The sequence below is a fragment of the Lissotriton vulgaris genome, chromosome 1_1 (genome assembly GCF_964263255.1).
Source record: "Lissotriton vulgaris chromosome 1_1, aLisVul1.2, whole genome shotgun sequence".
Classification (NCBI taxonomy): Eukaryota; Metazoa; Chordata; class Amphibia; order Caudata; family Salamandridae; genus Lissotriton; species Lissotriton vulgaris.
The window spans coordinates 776,806,527-776,823,201 of NC_141685.1; the positions used below are offsets into that span (position 1 = coordinate 776,806,527).

The following is a 16,675-nucleotide window of genomic DNA, read 5'->3' on the forward strand; positions in this document are numbered from 1 at the left end:
GTGTATAACACGTGGGACGCTTGCAAGGCCTCCTTACGGGGCACGTGCCTCGCCCTCAACGCGAACCTGAATAAGCTAAGGCGCGAGGAGAGGGAGGCTCTAGAATTGGAACTGGCTACTTTGGAACAGGCCCACAAGGCGAACCCCTCCAGGGTGACCCTACGCCCCCTGACGGCGGTCCGAGGGAAACTGAGGGCCCATTATAATAACAGGGCGGAATTTACTCTTTTGCGACTTAGACGTACCTCCTACTCCCAGGGCAACAAGATCGGGCGCCATCTTGCCCGGCAACTCCGGGACAAACGCGAGAAGGACTATATCGGGGGTATTCGCGATCGAGCGGGCTCTGTTCAGCATAGAGACGCGGACAAGGCGGCCATATTCGGGCGCTTTTATGCGGCACTCTACTCGAGTGACGCTCTCGATCCCGGCGCACAATCCAAATTCCTGGAGGGCCTGTCTCTCCCGAAGGTTTCTAGGGAATGGAACGAGTCACTATCCTCCCCCATCACTCGAGAGGAAGTCTTGGATGCCATTAAAGGCCTGAAGCTGCACAAGGCGCCCGGGCCTGACGGCTACACGGCCCTCTTCTACAAAACGTTTGCTTCTGAAGTATGCGACTACCTGGTCTCCCTCTTCAACGCAATGGCGGTTGATGGCAGGACCACGGATTCTATGGCTGAGGCACTGATCAGTATTATTCCCAAACCGGGGAAGGATCCTACCATTTGTACATCCTACCGCCCGATAGCGCTTCTCAATCTGGACGCCAAACTGTATTCCTCTATCTTGGCGAGTAGGCTGCAGGACCTGATGCCTGCCCTGATCCATCCTGATCAATCGGGATTTATTAAAGGCAGACAGACCCACGATAACCTGCGCCGCGTCATACACCTCATCGAAAAGGCGGAGCGATTCCGCATACCCGCGGTGCTAGTAGGGCTCGACGCAGAGAAGGCTTTCGACCGCGTCGACTGGGGGTTTTTGCACCAGACTCTGCTGGCCTTCGGTTTCTCGCCTTCTTTCGTGAAGATGATTGAGGCTAACTACAGTGGGCCCACATCCCGTGTGCTGGTCAATGGCCATAGATCCACGAGTTTTCGCCATTCCCGAGGGACACGCCAGGGATGTCCCCTCTCACCCCTTCTCTTTGCTCTTAGTATTGAGCCATTAGCGTTAGCGGTACGAGATAATGAGAGGATTCTAGGACTTCCCTTTACGGGCGAGCAGCACAAGATCTCGCTCTTTGCGGACGATGTCCTGCTGTCTATCAGGGAGCCGGCGCTGTCGCTGCCGCATGTCCACTCAGTGCTCTCTGCCTACGAGGAAGTGGCGGGTTTCAAGGTTAATTTCGATAAATCTTACATCCTAAACCTGACCCTCTCGGCGGGGGAGGTGCAAATGACCAGGCTGCTCACTCCGCTTGCTTGGGCGTCAGAGTCCTTGCTCTACCTGGGCGTGCGGTTGACTTCCACCGTGAATGCCCTGTTCCACGCTAACTTCCCTCCGATGTTATCCTCCGTAAGAACTGAGCTGGAACGTTGGAAGCCTAAATTCATCTCGTGGCTGGGCAGGATACACGCCCTTAAAATGGTGCTCCTTCCCAAACTGTTGTATTTATTTCAGGCTTTGCCTATTCCGATAGGGCTAGACTACTTCCGCCGATTGAAGACCATGATGCTAAGATATGTCTGGCAGGGCGGCCGAGCATGGCTTCCATTCTACATCCTGAGGCGCCCACGCTTAGAGGGGGGGGGTTGGTTTTCCGGACATGCATTTGTACTACAAAGCTGCCCAACTGAGGGTCATCGTGGAGTGGTCCCAACAGAAGTCGGAAAAGCACTGGCTCCACATGGATCGTAGCGTTGCGGGCCGCTCCATCTGGGATCTGGCCTGGAAGCCTAAGGCAGACCGCCCCAAGAATGCTTACATTAGCACCCCCACGAGCACGGTGCTGAAGGTATGGGACACGGTGAGCGGTGACGACCGTTGGACCACGTTCCCGTCCCCGTTCACCCCGATTCACTTCAATCCGGCTTTTCCCCCGGCCCTGGCGGAGGGTCCCTTTGACGCTTGGAGGGAGGGTGGCTGTAGAGCCCTCACCCACTTGTTCCATGGCATCGAACCCCTCACTTTCCACAACTGTATGAGGGACTACGGAGTCCTCCCGACAGAACGCTTTAGACATCTCCAACTCCTGCATTGGGCGACGTCGCCTGCCGTAGTAGACGCGGCTACCAGACCCTTGTCAAAATTTGAGTCCTTCCTTCTTCACACTTCTACCATGAGGGGTAAGATTTCTTTCCTGTACAAACTGTTATTAGACTCTGCCGTGTCACCACGACCACGATATCAAGACCATTGGGAATCCACACTGGTGAGGGACATTTCTGCTACCGAATGGCGGGCCCTATGGAGAGATGTGACAACGCACAATCACTCTACTAACCTCAGAGAAGCGCATATGAAACTCATCTTTGATTGGTACCTATACCCCTCCAAATTACACCGCATATTCCCGGCTACTTCGGATAGGTGTTGGCGGGGCTGTGGGATGTTGGGAGACTTTAAGCATATATGGTGGGACTGCCCCACCATCCAGCCGTTCTGGGCTGAGATTCTGTCCCATATTAGGGACATCTTGGGTTACCCGATTCCGAACTCCATGGACTTTGTCCTATTAGGACTTAGGGATCCGCTGCTTGAACACCAGACTAGGGCGGATAAGCGTGTTATGTGGTTGTGTTTGGGTGCGGCCAAGATGACTCTAGCGGCAGCGTGGAAGTCCCCATCTACCCCGGCTATTTCCTTGTGGCATGCCCGACTGTGGCGTCTGTTGAGCATGGAACGCCTCTCTGACATCTTCCTGGGGAACTTTAAGAACTTTATGTACAATTGGGGCTCGCTGGTGAGATTTCTGTCCCGAGGTTTGCCTTCGGCTGTATGCCCGTCAACGCTGCGATCTCTCCATCTCTTCCAAATTTGATCTCAAGAATGTCTGTATTGTTTGCTATGTTTGCTGGTCGCCGCCACTGGGGGGAGGGTGATGTTGGGGAGGGACGAGGGTGGGGGATAGTTGGGGTGATTGTCTTGTGTTCTTTTTCCTTCTTTCTCTCTCGCTGCGACTAGCTATGCCTAGGGAGGACTACTGGGCCATGAGCGGAGTTTGGGCGGTTCTCTCGATCTGAGGGTGCCTATACTGACTAGAATCTCTATTGCCTGTGGACTATGGAGCCCTATCGCCCTTCCTCTTTGGATGAGCCCCTCCCTTTTTTGCGCCCCCTGTGTGGGGTTTCGTGGCGGTATGTCGCCTATCTTTTCCTTCCCTTTCTGTTTCCCCTCTTACTGTCTCCCACCCCCTTTCTATTTTCAACTGATATACTGCAAAATAAAAAATTTTAAAAAAAGGGGATGACCTTAACCCTAGATATCGGTTTGCAGAACGGGGAGGATGGGTGGGTCGGTAAGGAATCTATCACTAACTAATGTCTCTTACAGATATATCGTTACACAAGTAGTAACTTGTGCATCTGAAAGAGACACGTTAGTGATAGATTCCTTACCTTAGAATATATACCCCAGCAATACCAACCCCGGTGGTGGGTCTGCGAACCAATAATCACACCAGAAAGTCCTGGAGGACAGAACGGCCAAATAAGCCCTCCTTCCGGACTTGACTGTCCAGGCAATAGTGTCTTGCAAACGTCTGCAGCGAGGCCCACGTAGCCGCCTGGCAAATGTCCTGCAAAGGCACACCTCGGCCCAAGGAAGTCGTAGTCGCTGTGGCTCGAGTGGAATGAGCCCTCAGCCCAACAGGGGGTTCCTTCTTTGACATAGGAGTAACACGCCTGGATACACAAGATGATCCACCGCGAGATGGTCCGCTTGTGCACCGCTTTCCCCTTCTTAGCGCCCACGTAACCAACAGAGTTGGTCATCCACCCGGAACTGGCGTGTGCGGTCCAAATAGAACGAGAGCGCACGTTTTGGGTCCAGACGGTGGAGCCTCTCTTCCTCTCTCGAGGGATGCAGAATCATAAAGAAGATGGGCAGGGTGATAGATTGTCCAATGTGGAAGGCCGTGACTACCTTGGGTAGGAAGGAGGGCCTTGTCCGTAACACAACCTTGTCCGGATGGACTGAAAGGAAGGGAGGTTTACAGGACAGAGCCTGGAGCTCACTCACTCTCCTGGCAGAGGTGATGGCCACCAGGAAGGCAGTCTTCAAAGTAAGAAGGCGAAGAGGACAGTTGGGGAGTGGCTCGAAGGGAGCGCACATCAGAAATGTAAGAACCAGGTTCAAATCCCACTGAGGCATCACAAAGGGCACAGGAGGGTACGCATGCGTGATGCCTTTCAGGAATCGATTAACGATCGGGGACTTGAACAAAGAAGGTTGATCAGGCAGCCTCAAAAGGGCTGAAAGAGCAGAAAGGTAGCCCTTGATAGTGAACAGAGCCCTGCTGGGCAAGAGCAAAAAGAAAGAGAACCTCAGAAAGAGGGGCATTGAGGGGATCCATAGCCTTTGCTGTGCACCATCCCACAAATCTGTTCCACCTACAGGCGTATACCGACTTTGTGGAGGGACGCCTGGCTGCCAGAATGATGTTACAAACTTCAGGTGGCAAGTCAAATGGCCTCAACTGTCGCCGCTCAATCTCCAAGCATGGAGGTGGAGACTGGACAGGTTCGGGTGGAGGACCGTCCCCTGCTGCTGAGACAGGTCCTCCTGAAGAGGCAGACGAACCGGGGGATCGACTGACATACTGAGTAGCTCGGGATACCAGTACCTTCGTGCCCAGTCCGGAGCAACAAGGATGACTTGTGCCCGGTCGCGCCTGATCTTCAGCACTCTGGGCAGAAGTGGTATAGGTGGAAAAGCGTACAACAGACCGCAACTCCACTCGCGACGAAAAGCGTCTCCGAGCGAGTGCCGCCTTGGAAATTCCAACGCGCAGAACTGATGACATTGCGCTCTCTCTTCGGTGGCGAATAGATCTAACCAAGGCTCTCCCCACTGCAGAAAGAGACCGTGCGCCACGTCAGAGTTCAGACGCCATTCGTGATCCATCATGGACCGACGGCTGAGTTAGTCCACCCTGGCGTTCAGAGAACCTGCCAGGTGTTGAACCACCAGAGTCACGCCCTGATGTTCCAGCCATTGCCAGAGGCGCAGAGCCTCTTGGCAGAGGGTCCACGACCCCACCCTGTCCGGTTTGTTGCAGTACCACATGGCGGTGGTGTTGTCCGTGAACACCTGCACTACACTCCCCCGGACAGAGGGGAGGAATGCCTTCAGTGCTAGACGAATCGCCCGCAGCTCCAAAGGGTTGATCTGGAGCCAGGACTCCGCCGGAGACCAGAGGCCTCTGATCTCCGCCTCTCCCATGTGGCCTCCCCAGCCCTGGAGGGATGCGTCCGTCACAACTACGTGCTCCGGTTGGGGAAGGGAGAGGGATCTGCCGCTGACCCAATTGCGGTCCGTGAGCCACCACTGCAGCTGTCTCGCAGTGCCCTCTGAGATCAGGACATGGTTGGACAGGTTTCCGTGATGCTGGGCCCACTGAAACTTCAGGTCCCGCTGCAGAGCCCGCATCCGCCACCAGGCGTGATGCACCAGAAGGATGCAGGAAGCCATCAGCCCCAGAAGTCGCAGCGTCAACCTGACCGAAACCCGGGATAAAGGCTGGAAGATTGGAATCAGAGCCTGTATATCCCGAACCCGCTGCTCGGGTGGGTAAACCCGAAACTGCGCCGAGTCGAGAACCGCTCCGATGAAAAGGAGCTTCTGAGAGGGGCACAGGTGTGACTTCGGCACATTGATGGAGAACCCCAGCTGGTGCAAGAAGGTCTGCCGTCGTCTGGAGGTGGCTGACGACTGTCTGGGGCGAGCCCGCCTTCAACAACCAGTCGTCTAGGTAGGGGAAGACTGAGACCCCTAACTGGCGCAGATGAGCTGCGACCACCGCCATCACCTTCATGAACAACTGTGGGGCGCTGGTAAGGCCGAAGGGGAGGACAGTAAACTGAAAGTGCTCGAGGCCTACCGTGAACCGCAGGTAACGCCGGTGGGCCGGCAGGACGGGGATATGGAAATAAACGTCCTGCAAGTCCAACGCTACCATCCAGTCTCCTGGGTCCAGGGCAGCTAAGAGATGAGCCAGAGTCAGCATCTTGAACTTCTCCTTCCGGAGGAAGCCGTTGACGTTCCGTAGGTCCAAGATAGGGCGTAGGCCCCCTTTGCCCTTCTTGGGTACCAAAAAGTAGTGCGAGTAGCAACCACGTCCTACTTCTGGCCCAGGAACACGTTCGATGGCCCCCTTGGCCAAGAGGGCCGAAATGTCCTCCTGTAGAAGCCGCAAGTGATCCCCCGGTACGCGGTGGTGTTGCGGTGGCATGGCTTGAGGGGTCGTCTCGAAGGGGAGGGAATAGCCCCTCCGAACGATCTGCAGCACACACCTGTCCGAAGTGACAGTGAGCCAGTGAGAGTGGTGATGGCGAACCCTGCCCCCCACAGGCGTCACAAGGGCCGAGAAGCAAGGACTAGAAGGGTTTTAGAGGCGGAAGCTGCCGGGGAAGGTGTGGACTGGCCTCGCCGTTGTCCCCGACCGCCTCCACGGCGATTTCCACGGCCGCCACCGCGCTGGATGGTAGTCTGCGGGGAGTGGCTGGCAGCACGTGTGGGGGCGCCCCTTCCTCGGCCACGAAAGGAGCGAAAGGCACCCGTTTGCTGGCACGGGGCCGAGAGGCCCAAGGACTTGGCCGTAGCCCTGGAATCCTTAAAGGGCTCAAGCGCATGGTCTGCCTTGTCGCAAAAAAGGCGACGGCCATCGAACGGCATGTCCATCAGAGTGTTTTGGACATCTGCCGAAAAGTTGGCGGACCTCAGCCAGGCGTGACGTCTCACTGCCACCGTTGTTGCCATCGGTCTGCCTAGCGAGTCGGTGGTATCCAGCCCACACCGGATAGAATACTTTGCTGCATCTCGGCCCTCCACAAGGGCTTGGCCGAGTTTGGCCCGTACCTCCAACGGACACTCTGGCAGCACTTCCGCAACCGTCTCCCATAGAGAGTGAGTGTAGCGGCCCAAGAGGCATGCGGTGTTGGAAGACCGCAGTCTCAAACTAAGTGAGGAGAAAATTTTCTTTCCATAATTCTCATACCTCTTGGATTCCCTGTCCGGCGGAGCCGACGGGAATGCGGTCTGGGAATTGGAGGCCTGGATGACCAGACTCGAGGGTGGGGTGGGTGGACAGGAAACATGGGTCGCCCGGGGCCGGGCAGTGACGTCTGGCCACGTTCCTATCTACAGGCGAACCCGTAGCAGGCCTGGACCAAGTGCCCAAAAGAACGTCCGTCAAGGCCTCATTAAAAGGCAGCAGAGGCTCGGCCGAGCTGGACTGCGGTTTAAGGACCTCAGTGAGGTTAGTCCTCACGGCCACGACGGGGAGCTCAAGGCCCAAGGCCTTGGCAGCCCTCGTCAACACCACACTATATGTCCAGGCCACTGGCCTCCCCAAGGTCTCCTGCCCAATCCTGAGGAGTCTGACACTCCTTGGTCAGAGGGTCCTCAGACCCCTCCCAATCCTCCTCATCACCCATCTCCTGATTCTCAGGGTTGTCAATCAATGGGGCCTGTTCATAGAAGTGAAAATCTCCAAACGGCGTCGAAAGCGGCGCCGTTCCGACGCCGGAACATGAGCAAAGGAGGCATCGGGCCGGCGCCGCCCAAGGACGGCGCCGGGGGTGACACCAGACGGACCGACGCGGGGGGAGCGGGGGGGGGGTCGTAAGGTCCACCGGTGACGATCCAGAGCCCGAAGGAGGTCCAGTGGGGTCCCGCGACACCGGGCCCGAAGGCGCCAGGACCGCTTGACCCTGCGGCGCCGGGCCGAAGGCGCTGGCGGTGTCGGGCCAGTAGGCGCTGGTGGCGTCTGGGCCGAAGCCCCCGACCCGCTAGGGGTCCCAGACGGGTCCGCTGGGTCCGAAGGCGCCGCGGAGCCAGTCGGAGGAGAAAGGGACCTCATGGCCATGAGGAAGCGCTCTATCTCCTCCGGCGTCACGTCTCGCCCAGGGACCGGAGGATGTGGGGCGGGTCACGACGCCCGCGACTCCGAAGGAGCCGCGTGGGCGGTGTCACCTGAACCCCCACCGCATGAGCGTCGGGGGGAGTCAGAAGAGCAATGACGTCTCTTCGACTTCTTGTGCTTCTTACCCGACGACTTCGATCCGGAGGAGTGGTGCCGACTTCCGGAGCTGTGGTAGCTCCGTCCCTGCGACCTGTCCCTGCGACCTGTCCCTGCGACCTGTCCCTGCGACCTGTCCCTGCGACCTGTCCCTGCGACCTGTCCCTGCGACCTGTCCCTGCGACCTCCCGTGGGACCGGGACCTCACGCGGCGCGGGCCGACTGCCGGAGTTAGAGTCGCCTGCGGGACCGCTCCCGCCTGGCTTCGAAGAGAGGGCCCGGCAGTGGAGCAGGCCTTGTCGTCGTGGTCGACGTCTAGACAAGTTAGGCACAGGTGGTGAGGATCCGTGACCGACATCGTGCGGTCCCAATCCTCGCAGTGCTTGAAAGCAGGCATCCCTATGGCACCGATCGGAGTCGCAAGACTTCGAGAAATGATCAAAAATGATCCCAAAAAGTTAGTCAAAAATTGACTAGGGTTACTGCCTTTTTCAGATCTGCGCTGGCTGGCGTGGAAAAAAGAAGAACTGACGTCAGCACGTGGAGGCGGCGCCTAAGTACTCCGACGACGTCATCACGGCGCCCACGACGGACGCGGAGCCGCAGACGACGCCTACCGACGCACAAGGGTACTGCTACGCAAAAGTTTCCGGATCCAGTCTGACGCCTGGGGATATTCTAAGGTAAGGAATCTATCACTAACATGTCTCTTTCAGATATCAAATGCTTCCTGCCTAGCTGGCCAGCCATGACCAGTTTGAACTAATTCAGATGTGGATGTTTATTTAGGTGACTGCATTGCTGCAACTGCCATGGGAGACCACCACAAGCAGGGAAAGGATGGGTTGGGGGAAGGGTTGGCTTCACTTCAGCTGTGGGGAATAGCTACTTTTCCCCGACCAAACATATACCTAATTAGTGCAGGGAGATGTGTATGTGAAAGCGGAGGTGCAAAGAGATTAACAATGGCATACAAGCCCAAAGGAGAATCTTCCTGTGTAGAAAATCCGAAGAGTTCGAGGTTCCAAGACTCACCATTCTGTATATGCAGGTGATTTATGCTGCATCTTACTGGTTCAGCAACTGTGCCGCTGAGAGCTACATAGCTTTGTCAGCCCCTACAAAGTCTGCTAGGCTGGCCGAGGCTCAAGCAGACAGCGCCCTTGCTGGAGGTTACAGGGGCTGATCGAGCCACGTCCTTTACCCAGCATTTACAGCTGGCTGTGCATGAGGTCATTCAAGGGTTTGAGGCAAGTTGACTCACCTGGTGTATGAAGTCAGTGAAAAGTTGCATGCAGCAGGTTAGTTATTTTGTGTTTATTGTTGTGCTACTATAATGATTGCATGAATTTAGCCGCATAAGTTCTCTTTTTAAAACCAATTTGAAGTGAAAAACTGAAGTCCGCATTTTCCTAGTTGGGAAAAGATTCTGTGAAGTTGTATTTGTTTGTTAGCACTTACTATGGCAACATGATAGATTATTACTTCTAGTTTCTTGTAGCAAGCAGCTCCATAGATTATTACTTCTAGTTTCTTGTAGCAAGCAGTTCCAGTTATTCCTATTGAAAAAATAAAATACATTAAAAAAAATAAAAAAAAAATAAAAAAGAGACCAGCGTTGCATTTGCTTCCATGCTTGTTGCTCGAGTACTGGTTTCTTTGTGCCCAGCTCTCCTCTATTCAACATTGAACTTTGCCTCAAAGACTTTCGCTCATCTTGGCATTTTGTGCGTTTGGTTGGAAGTTTTTTTTTCTCCTACGCTTCAGACTTTTTCCTTCAGCTTCACCTCTTGACTTTGTTGCATCCTGGAGCCTGGGGTTAGGCTGAGGGTAACAGACATCTTTAACTGTTTATTAGCAAACAGAACTATAGTATCCAATATAGGCAAAGAGGGCCATTGGTGTCCACACCTTGCTTAAGATTTCATTACTTTCTTAATCTCAGTTCCCTGCTTTGGAGTCAATCCTTCAGGAATTCAAGCCTACTCTTGCATTTGTCCTGTCAACGAGTTTCTTGGTCCAACTGTTATCACAGGATAAGTAGTATCCTTCCACTGCTGACGTCAGACTTCACATTGCAAACAAAATCTTTTAAAGAAATCAAAAGAAAAAACCATCTCAGATCATCGCACATGTACTTCGAAGGTCACTCCTCATGCATGTGTGTACAAGTATAGTCCAGAGCAATGAATGCGCACACTCTGCCAAAACAGTCAAATATCTTGCGCTTGCTTTCACTAGTGAGTCGACCAGATAAGGGTAAAAGTGTATATCTTGTCTTCTCAGGTATGTGGCTATTTCTACTAGGCATTTTGGAAAATCACAATGCTGATTTTACTCAGAAGGGTAGCACTCTGAACTGGCAGTGTACTTTCTCTAAGAGTAATATAAGGTACTAAATGTATCTTAGGTTTAATGGTATGTGCCGGTAGGCATTCTATAGGCCTACGATTCCCCTTCTTAGGAGCAGGATTACATCCTGTAATGTCATCTTGAAGTGTTGTGCTCATATGAACTTGTTCAGATATCTGAGGCCTAGTACTGCTCTCGGTGTTCGGACTTGCCTAGGAAGTATACCCAGTAGACGCCTCTTCTGGTCTCCTTGCATGGACTCTTGATATGGCTGTTTTTTTGGTGAGCTCTTTGACTGCCTATCACATTTGCACAAGCTATTGTTCAGTTAATGGTTTTCTCTATGGGGGAGGGTGGCTGTGTCTTGAGTTCTCTGAAGTAGCCGTGCATGATTATATTTAATTGAGCAAACATAAGGAGATGATGGACGGAGTGCTGAAACTTTTCGGCCACTCACCCCCGGTCAAAGATTTGGGTTGAATCCAAAATCGTTCTTTAGCTCTCTTCAACACCCCAGTTTGGTCCCAGCCATATGCAATTAAGTCTTGCCCTGTGCTTCATGGGAACAGTCCAGCCTGAACTGCCGGGCCAGGTCCTACCTGGACCGGAAACGAGCATTGTGGGACCGATTTCGGGGTAACACCCCTCATCAGCCAGGTTAATTTGCTTGATGCCTAGCTTGGCAGTTCTGCTAGACTATTCCCATGAGGAACAGTGTCAAGACTGATTTGCATATGGCTTGGTCTGAACTGGGGTGGCAGAGTGAGCTAAAGAATGATGAATTCAACTCAGATCTGTGCCTGGGGGGGAAGGGGGGGGGGGGGGGGGGGAGTGTTTGAAAAGTTTCAGCACTCTGTCCATCATCTCCTTGTGCTTGCTCGGATTATATTTAATATGCAGTTGTACGAGCTAATGGACCTCCACTCCTGCAATAATCCTTATATTCTTTCCCCCAACTTGTGTGATGTGGCTCAGTTGTGGACGCAGACAGTCACTTGTTTGCTTGCCTCTTAGCCCCCCTTGAAGATGGCCTCTCCCTCACGGTTTCCTTGAAAAGGGCTGTCTCGCTAGGTGTTGCCACTGTTGTATAACCGGCTGGCTACAGGCCTGCCGTTCGTGCTGACTGCCGGTCTCTTAGTGGGCATTCCTCCTCTACTGTAGGTTCACCGGAACTGAAAGACTTCTCGGTTTAATTTCCCCCTTCACAGTGGTTTAAAGAGGGCTTTTCACCATGAAAGCCATGTTGATCACAGATGACTACTTTGAATCCGGAGACTTAGCCAGGTGTGCCCTCCGAGGGTAGTGTCTGTGCATATATGCCTGCTGGCAGTGTCTGCTGTGTCCAACACTGATTGGAGACAGGAGTTGGTGATGTTATTGCTCTCCTGGATTCCTGCCTTGGCTCGCTTTTTGAACTCTTCTGGGAGGTGTTGCATGAAACACTCAATTTTCTCCCACTGCTGGGGACCGTCGCGGTAGAGAAGCGTGTCAGAATTGGCAATTCTCCATTGTGTAGCTGCTTCCCTTTCAATTTTCCTTACCAACAGACCCACTCTTTACCTCTCCTTTTCTGGTGGTGGCCCGGTTGATGTGTGTGCATTGTTCCTTTTTCTGACTTTTGCCATGATTATGAAATCTACGGGGTATTTTCCCATGCAGTATTGAGTGGCTTGTGTGGAGTGTTTGTACTTCTCTGCTGTAGGGGGTTACAGCTCTTGCTGTGGCTGGGCCTAAGAACACCTCCTTACCTTGGTCTAGGATGCTGGGGAGCAGAAGCAGATATCAGTTTGCCTTCTGTTATGGCATGAGTGTTTCGAGAAAGAAGAGTTGTCCCTCTCTTCCTCAAGCCAACTTCGATGTGGAGGCAGGAGATGCAATTTCCTTTACACTATAAGATCTTGTCCAGTGCTTTGCTCATACTGGACAGGAGTGCTCAGTACCTTAGGCAGGGTGTTGGTTGGCCACTGGCCCTTGAAACCAAATTTGCACTACTCCACATCACTGAGGATACAGACTTCAATAAATAAAAAGATTATTTCCTTCAAATAGGTCTACTACCACCAAAAAGGGACATTGCACGAGAGCTGGGGAAGGTATCACGCCCATCTCTCGAGAGGAAGGACAATGGACTGGGCCACTGCATTGCCTTGGAGCTTTCCACTTCTAAATCTAGGAGCTGCCAAAAAAACATGACAAGGTCTGGGGTGACTGCAAGGATTATAGGATTATAGGATTGTTTTTGGGGGGGGTGGTGGAAGGTTGGTTCTTTTGCGACTCCTAGATAGTGCCGGTTGATGGGGACATAGAGAGGGATATTGCTACTGTATTTTCGTTCTGGATTTTGTGCTGTGTTTCTGGTTGAGGTGGGATGTGGACTCGTGAGATTTAACTTTGTATGGTTGATTCAGAAATGGCGATTAAATTGGATTATAAAAAAAACTGACTGCTTCAGATAGAAAAAGTGTGCACAATAATCAACCTCAATTACAATAAATTGAATCTTGGGGGAAAAGGAAAAAAGTCAAAACTTAAGTAAAACATAAAAATATACATTATAAAAGGATGGCTGTAGAAAACCAGAAAAACTGAAGAAAAGGATGCAGAGGTTCCATCTGAGAAAAGTCAAAGGGGACTGCAGGTGGCTTGTTTTTGACCATTTGTGTTCATTCAGTACCTGCAAATTGGATCCACTTGATCACAGGAATTTGAATAAAATAATAATCAAGATTCTTCAAATGCACTTGATCCTGACCCAGCTGTGAAAATATCCCTTGAGCAGCTGAAGTTGAAACGTACTTTTGTAAATTTTATTGAACTTTAGAGGCTGATTTACAATGAAAACATAAACCTCAATTTACTTAAACAGGCTGGTGGTGTACAGGAAATCTAGTCACAGATTTTCCTATCACAATGGATGAGCAGTTTGGTGCACAATTAAGGTACATCCTAATTTCAGTCTCAGATCCCACGCAAAACGAAGTTTAACAGAAACTAACCTGAACATGCTCAAGCATTTCTGTAACTTACCTGAATAGTTTGTAGATTAGTGTACAAGAGATTCTGCCCTCTTTGGCCAGCTATTAAGGACTCCCTCTCCTGGTTCAGACGGGCTTCTGACATCTTCAGCATGTCCTTCTCTTTCCTCAAGTTTTCTGCCCTCACCTGTAATAAAATGCACATCCAAAATGCTAACAATTTTACAGTAGAATTACGGATACTTAGCAGCAACTTAAATCATTACTAATATGGAACCACTACAAAACACAAGTAGGACGTGTTAAAATATTTCAGTCCCATGCAGTTTAAACATGATTTTCCTAGCACTAAACAAACTCACTGTTTAATGAACTCCATACTCTACATCATTACCTTATCTCAGGGTGCTGAAATCCACATGTGAGTGCATGATCAAATTTCGTTTCTGAACACTCAAACCCCTCGCTCATTAGACTGGTAGAAAGTAATACTCCCAGATCACCAACTAGGCTACCCATGGTCATGACACCAGACTACTCCATCTCACCCAGGACCATTCATACAATCTTCAGTTTACACCCTGCCTCAAATCTGGGTCAGTCCCTCTCACAGCATGCCTATGGCAGAGTCAAGGCATGTCTGGGAAAAAAGATGCACCAACATCCTTATCCTCCAGCTCAGGCCCATTGAATACCAGGTCTGCTCGTCAATACTTGAAAAGCAGCCCCACCTTAAGTTACCCGGTCTTTGGCTGTATTGTTCTTTTCACTCTAGGCAACTTAATGGCTAGGACACAAAGCCCTTCAACGTATGGTCCAAGTAGGCCCCTGGGGAGAATGGAGTTCATTGAAAATAAGAGTCAAAGATGTAGGCATAATTTTAGCCAGAGAACCGAAAAAATTTGACTGCATGTTTGCATTAAACAGTGCACTCTGACGAAAAGATACTAAGGTTTGACTTAATCTTATATAGGCCTCGACTCCATCTTGACTAATGGGGGCCAACATCTCTCTCAAACAATGGAAGCCGCCATTTTTCCCGATTTATGCAGAATCACGGTCACGTCTGATATTCGACACAGATGTTGACTGACCTCATCTTTTAAAGAACTGTGAAAGAGTCCGATATAACCATAAATGTAACATTTGTCTGGGTTAAGGTCTACATTACCATTACACCATGTAAAGGTTAATTAAGAACCTAACCAACATTTAAGCAAAATAATAGTCTGAATTTAAGTCCTTTTACTTTATATGCTCATAAGTAAATGTCAGGGACCCATACCTTGATGCACATAATATGGGTCAGACACTCCAATTTCTGATAAGATTTAATATTCCTTCCATCTGACCACTCTTCATGAGAGATCTTTCTCCCAGAATATTGCCTGAGATTCTGCCAGAGACGGTCACACCTATTGTCAGCACACTTTGCAGATGCTACATCTCGCTTGAAGCTCATAACGCTGAGTTTCGGAGGAAGACTGATTGACTGCTACCGAAGCATGCGTTTGGCCTTCGCAGGGGACACGGTCTTCATGCCTACGCTGATAAAGACAGCCTTTTCAGCCAACAAGATATGTAGTGAGTCTCTTCTTCCTAAGAAACTCTAGACTGCCAGTTGCTCTGTCGTCCATGCTTTTTTAGTATAGAAGTAGACATTAAGTTGTTCTAGACAATTTTAAAGGCTATTTTAAGAACGCTAGAAATGTTAATTTTATTTTCGTTATTTATAATGTGCCTTCTCTCTGTTTTTATAATAATCTGTGTAGTTGTTTTAGATATACTGAGAACCAGATTGTTCCTGTAGTAATAAATACTTTTTAGTAAAGTGTTCATTCTTCTTAGTACAATGTGTGTGTGAGTGATACAGTGAAAACCAAAATAAGTTTCTTTTTTTTTTTACTGTTTTCATTTTGCCCCGATCCATTTAAGGGATAGTTAGTAATCCAAAAGCAATGTTTCTATATCAATTACACATAAAGTAGTGTTTTGCAGGGGCACAACAATCTGTCTTTCACATTCATCACTGGTGCATTAAACAGTTCACCTGTGTGTGAGAAAGCACACTTTGTAGCGTTCCGCCAAAGTCATAACGTATGCAACAACTAGTATGTTGTCCTCAAAAGAGCCCCAGGTTTCAGTAAGACTCTTTCCTGTTCTCTTACAAAGAACAGGCCTTCTGGTTCTAGCCTTTTCAATCAGAAGGCTTGACGTGCTGGCGACACTTGTTGCCCCAGAAATCCTTAAGTGAGATACAGAGTTCCGCACCCAGCTTCTTCTTTAACATTTTCCCAGCGTCATTTACAGGCTGAACGGCATACAATACCACCAAAACTATAATTTTTGAATTTGGTTAGAGTTAAAGTAATCTGCTCTGCAGACGCCTATACTTCAATATTTAGGGAATGAGACAGTGACTTTAGAAACCTTCACTGGTATCGGAGGTTAGCATCTGATTATATGGCAAAGCAAGGTTTTCTTATTGAAGCAACAAAGGCTTTTTTTCTTTTTTTTTCTATGTCAAAAGCAAAACCACCATGAAAAGCAAGTGCCATATGCACTATAACATTCGTTCACAATGTATGGGAGACATGTACACAACAACATTTCTCCCCATTATCAAAGGTTAGATCCATGTTTATAAGATGTTGTGCAGCCCTTACAATCAGGATTTAATTAACCAGTACAATGAGATTCACCACTATCTGCATCTCAATTACAGCCACAATTATATTTTGACCCAAACGAAAGACAAATCTCCCCCATGAGTTAGGGCTCTACCTTCTAGATTAAACCAGGTCTTCCTGTTGAACTATCATAACTTTAAACATCATAAATAGTGGTTTAATTTTTTGTGAGTGTTTGCTCTGAAGCCAGGAAATAAGAAACAGAAGAAGAAACCTTCCACTTAAGTTAAAATTCATTTGCAAACAATACATTTTTAAATGTTTTACAACCCAGCAACAAGATATTGAAAGGGAACTGTAAAATCACCTCAGCTATGGCAAGCTTCTCGTTGGCCGCTCTTAGATCCTGGGTCAAGGTGTTGATGATCTGCTCCTGCTTTTGGGTGGTGGCTGAAAGCTTTTGAGATTTCTCATGCAGGGATGTTATTTCACGACGGTATCCTTCAACATTATCCTGCAGCATCTCATACCTT

The 16,675-nt window shown here is 50.2% G+C and overlaps 1 protein-coding gene across 2 annotated transcripts in view; it reads right to left on the bottom strand.

The window, feature by feature from the left end:
* TPR (translocated promoter region, nuclear basket protein) overlaps positions 1-16,675 on the bottom strand; it is a 684,526-nt gene that overhangs the window by 534,138 nt on the left and 133,713 nt on the right. For both annotated transcript variants that reach the window (XM_086956072.1, XM_086956065.1), the window contains exons 18-19: positions 16,510-16,672; positions 13,565-13,699 (exon numbers count right to left, since the gene is read on the bottom strand). In XM_086956072.1, coding sequence (XP_086812198.1) covers positions 13,565-13,699; positions 16,510-16,672 — 298 coding nt within the window. The remainder of the gene's footprint in view (positions 1-13,564; positions 13,700-16,509; positions 16,673-16,675) is intronic.